Consider the following 4,590-nt stretch of genomic DNA (forward strand, 5'->3'; position numbering starts at 1 on the left):
GTTGTAAAGAAGAGCAGCTTGGAGGTCAGTGTCTTCTTTCACAAAGGTGCTAACAGAACAAAGTGTCACTAGTGTCATCACCATCATCATCCTGGAAGACTGCAGAGCTGGGTACAGTTACATTCTGTATCTACAACTGCTCTATCAGGATTTTGGCATGGAAAAAGCCTCAGTTCTGCATAGCCATAAAAGTGCCCTGACAAACATTCCTTACAGAAATTGGAACAGCAATAAACTACTACAATTTGATGTTTTCTGCGAACAAAGTAAAAATGGTTTTTTAGTAAAAAAATTGCTATTAATAGTGGATCCATAACTGCAAGAAATGCTGTTTGCAGGTTGGTCTGGAAAAAAAAAATCATCACAACACATGTAACAGCAATCACCGAGACTACTGTTAGCAATCTTAGTTCCTTTCACTCATTTACTCTGAGTAAAGCACTTTGCCATTCCATCATTAGGTACACTACTCCATATAAATCAAATGCAGCCCATCCTACAACTTCTCAGTTACCTTGAATTTGCTGCCATCTCACTCTGGAAGCACAGCAGAAAATGCTACTGAACAGCACATCCCTGAAAGAGCTTTGATGGCTCTGGTCCAAAATACTAACTTAGCCACATTTATACTTCCCCCACAAACTCAATTAGAACTTACCTTTTTCCATGTGGAGCTTTTTTTGGTCTCATTTCCTAATGACGTAAATCTGGGCACACAACTTTGCTCTGCATTCCCACTGTTTTTCACTTAATTTCATAGACATACAGCAAGCAAGACTTTTAATTTTTTTTTTTTAATTTACAGTATTGATTGCTCCAAATTATGCCTTACTGTTGGTACACAGTAAATACATTCTTCTGAACAACTTAGTATGAAAAAACGCAGATAAAACATCAAAAATACTGCTTTACAATGTGTGAAACAGAACCTTCAGAAGTAATGGTGGTGGCTACAGCCAGGCACAGAGGAAGACTGATTGATTTTGTCTTTTAGTCTACCAGCACATTCACTCCTGCATCCCTTCATCTGAAACTTCCTGTAACAATGGATTCTAGGTGAGTTTGTGCTGAATTAAGAAGATTAGGTAACTCATCTTGGCCACTAGCACTCGTATTCCCAGAACAGGATGCTTTCTCTCACACTAAGAATGGCTGTTATCAGATTTACTGAGCAAAGGGCACCAATAACACATCAAAACCGGAGATGTTTCTGAAGGGGAGTTGTACTCTATAGGAGCATGCAGCTGTCAGAGTCTGGATGAATTAGGTAACATGCTTCCCCTAGATTAAAGACAAGTGGCTGGGCACAACTGGCAGTTCACAAATTGTACTTAAATCAGATGAAATACGTTTTTATCACAAGCTTTAGACAGATTAATACATATTGCAACACCTAGCACTGATTAAATTTAGAAAAATATTATACTGGGACTGTTTTTCTTTTTAATAGCCTTTGTTGTTTTGTTGTTAATGTAACAGAAGATGTATGGCAGAAGATGCCAAAAGGACCCTGCTTTTTGATGTTAAAGAGCTGAGCTGTCAAAGCTATTATGCTGCTGATGATTACTCATTTGTTTATTTACATATTTTTTTAAACAATGAAGAGGCAGGAAATGTTTATGTATTTTTTTTTAATATTTATCATCAAGGATGACTAAACCCAATTACATAGTCTTTGTTAAGTTAGTGGCTGCCAAACAAGTGTGTACTCCAGTGACCCACCTTGAGCAAAGTTATCTGATGGGTGATTTTCAGGTTAGACATAGTACATGTAAAAATAGAAAGTTTAAAAACCAATCTCATCACATACATTTCCATTGCCATCTCCTTTGTGAAATAAATAAGGCAGCAGATAACTTTTACTTTGCAGTGGCAACTTTGAGGTATGCTATTAAGTCTGCTCTCTCGTTCTTCTTCTTAATACCGGCAAAAATCATCTTTGTTCCAGGAATATACTTCTTTGGATTTTCCAAATACTCCATCAGAGTATCCTCACCCCAGGTGATACCTAAAAGAAGGTAAAAAAAATCCAAACAGTTAATAAATTCAAAATAATAAACACTAATATTCTTGTCCTCTGCTCAATTTTTGGCAGATTTTTAAAATTATCCCCAAGAACTGAGTATTTCTGTCCCCTAAGGACAGCTTTAAGTTTACCTTTGTTCTTATTAGCATCCGTGTAAGAGAAACCTTCGGCTTGCCCAGTCTTGCGCCCAAACAGGCCGTTCAAGTTGGGTCCAGTCTTGTGCTTGCCTCCCTTTTCAACCGTGTGGCACTGGGAGCATTTCTGGACAAAGATCTTCTTGCCTTTCTCGACGTCTCCCATTGTCAATACTAGACCAAGAACACACACACGAGGTCAGTATTGCAACCTCAAGGTCACCAACTGAGCTGAAACCTTAAAAAGTGTCATGCAGGTTTACTGAACCACCAAACGCAGCAGGTGAACCTGGCAATTCTCCAGCACACTGTCTAACCTCAAGCCACAGCTCCTGGGCTTGAAGGTTATTATGAAACCACGAGACTACCCAAAAGGTATCAAGGTGATTAAACATGCTTGAAGGGCAGGAAAAACCTTCCCTCGGACAAACTAATTGTTTAAAGGGTACGGCGACAATTTCTGAAGAACAAATTGAACATAACTTGTACAACTGTACAGGAGCTTCCTAGTCGTGAACGACCTCGTGTAAAAGCACAGGACTTTTGGCAGGCTTTTCCTTTGGAGCTGAAAAAGCGCACCAGACACATTTACTTTTTTTTTTTTTTTTTTTTTTTTTTGCCCGGGGAGGGCTGGCGGGCACCCGGCGGTCACCGTGACCCGGGATGACCCCAGCGGTCCCGCCGGCAGCCACGCGTGAGGAAGCGGGAGGGCCCAAGGGCGCCCGCACCGCCCGGCTCCGGCTCTACCCGCGCCCAGCCTGGCCCCGAGCCTCCCCTCAGACCCCCGCCCGCGGCGCGGCCGCCCGGCCCCACGGTGACCTTCCGCCGCAGCCCGGCCGCCGCCTCAGGCCGCGGCCCCGGCAGGGGAGAACGGCCCTCAGAAAGGCCGAGAGCAACGCCCGCCCGCCCGCCTCACGTCCCTACCAGCCGTCACCACCCCGCGGGGCCCGGCCGCACCTGCCTGACCGGCTGGCCCGCTGCGCCCTCAGACACGGTGACCGCACACCCAGCACCTCGCGCTCCGTCTGCGCCCAAGGACACGCTGTACTCCGCCCTATGTAACCCGGCACCGCCGCAACCAACCCCTGCGCGCGCCCGCCGCCCGCCTCCCCGCCTGACAGCCAATCAAGCGCCGGCTTCTGGAGTGCTGATTGGTTACAGTCAATGACGTCACGCCGCCGGCAGCTAGCGGGGTAGGTTGCGACCGGCGGGCCCCCGGACTTCCTTCCTTCCTGCCCCTCTTCCCTCCAATCGTGGCGGAGCGACGTCAGACGTCCCTCTGCTGCCGAGGGGGCGCGCAGCAGCCAGGTGCTCGTGTTGCGGGCGCATGCGCACAGCGCAAGTGGAAGCAAGGGTCGCGCGGTGCCCTCAGCACGAGGCGGTGGGCGGGGCCTGGGCAGTGACGCGGCGGGAGTGGCGGCCGGGTGGCGGGGGCGGCCTGTGGGGGCCGGGCCATGAGGGCGGGAGCGAAGGGCGCGGTGACGGCGGGAAAAGCTTCTGTCGCCGAGTCCGTTCTATGGAATGAACACCGCCCTGTCATTTATACCACAGCGCTAAGCGCAGTGCCCTGTCTTAAATATCGCCAAGGACAGCGACTCCACCCCCTCCCTACGCAGCCCATTCCAATGTCTAATCACTCTTTCTGTGAAGAAATTCTTCCTGATGTCCAACCTGAACCTTCCCTGGGGTAATTTAAGACTGGATCCTCTCCTGTCGCTGGCTGCCCGGGAGAAGAGGCTGACCCTCGTGGCTACAGCCTCCTTTCAGACACTTGCACAGAGGATAAGGTGTTCCCTGAGCCTCCTTTTCTCCAGGATAAAGACCCACAGCTCCTTTTGCTTTTCCTCACAGGGCATGTGCTCCAGACCCTGCTCCAGCTTGTCCATGAATTTTAAAAGCTTCTCCAGGGGAGCCAAGGGAGTAATGATGTGGAAGTGTTGTAGTAGCCAAAGTGAGGGGAAATCCCCCTGGAGAATCCCCATGCCCACCACCATGGCCCCACTAGGGGCTGGAGAGGAGCAGGCATGTGGCTGGATCCTCCATCTGCGGGGGACACCAAAGCCACACTGCTGTGACAAAAAAGAAAGGGTGATTGAAGGGACTGCCACTGAGAGGGATGGAAACATCCCAAACGCCAGTCCACTAGATGTATTTGTCCTGCTTCAGGGCAAATTTTGGAGAGAACCCCTCAAAGGGGCTCTTCAAGGAAAGCAGATTCAATTGGTACCTCCCCCCAACTGATCCGGCAGAAAAATACTTCTTTGGAGAAAAGTGGGAAAAAACCTGTTTAATGAACAATAAAACTTAAACAATATTAAACAATAAAACTCTGCTGCCATAAAAGAGATGACAAACACAGAAAGTCCGCTCCCCAGGTTGCAGCTCAGCTCAGTCCCTCTGGTGCTGGAAATGCCATGGCCCAGGCTCAGC

General features: G+C 48.1%; 1 protein-coding gene across 1 annotated transcript; it reads right to left on the reverse strand.

The window, feature by feature from the left end:
• Positions 1-1,614: 1,614 nt before the first annotated feature.
• Positions 1,615-3,239, reverse strand: LOC131092334 (cytochrome c). The gene is made up of 3 exons (XM_058038993.1): positions 3,118-3,239; positions 2,158-2,334; positions 1,615-2,008 (listed from the first exon to the last, which is right to left on the reverse strand). The coding sequence occupies exons 2-3, from the start codon at positions 2,324-2,326 to the stop codon at positions 1,860-1,862; spliced, it is 318 nt and encodes a 105-aa protein (XP_057894976.1). The 5' UTR covers positions 2,327-2,334; positions 3,118-3,239; the 3' UTR covers positions 1,615-1,859.
• Between the last annotated feature and the right edge of the window lie 1,351 nt (positions 3,240-4,590).

The sequence above is a fragment of the Melospiza georgiana genome, chromosome 1 (genome assembly GCF_028018845.1).
Source record: "Melospiza georgiana isolate bMelGeo1 chromosome 1, bMelGeo1.pri, whole genome shotgun sequence".
NCBI classification, from domain to species: Eukaryota; Metazoa; Chordata; class Aves; order Passeriformes; family Passerellidae; genus Melospiza; species Melospiza georgiana.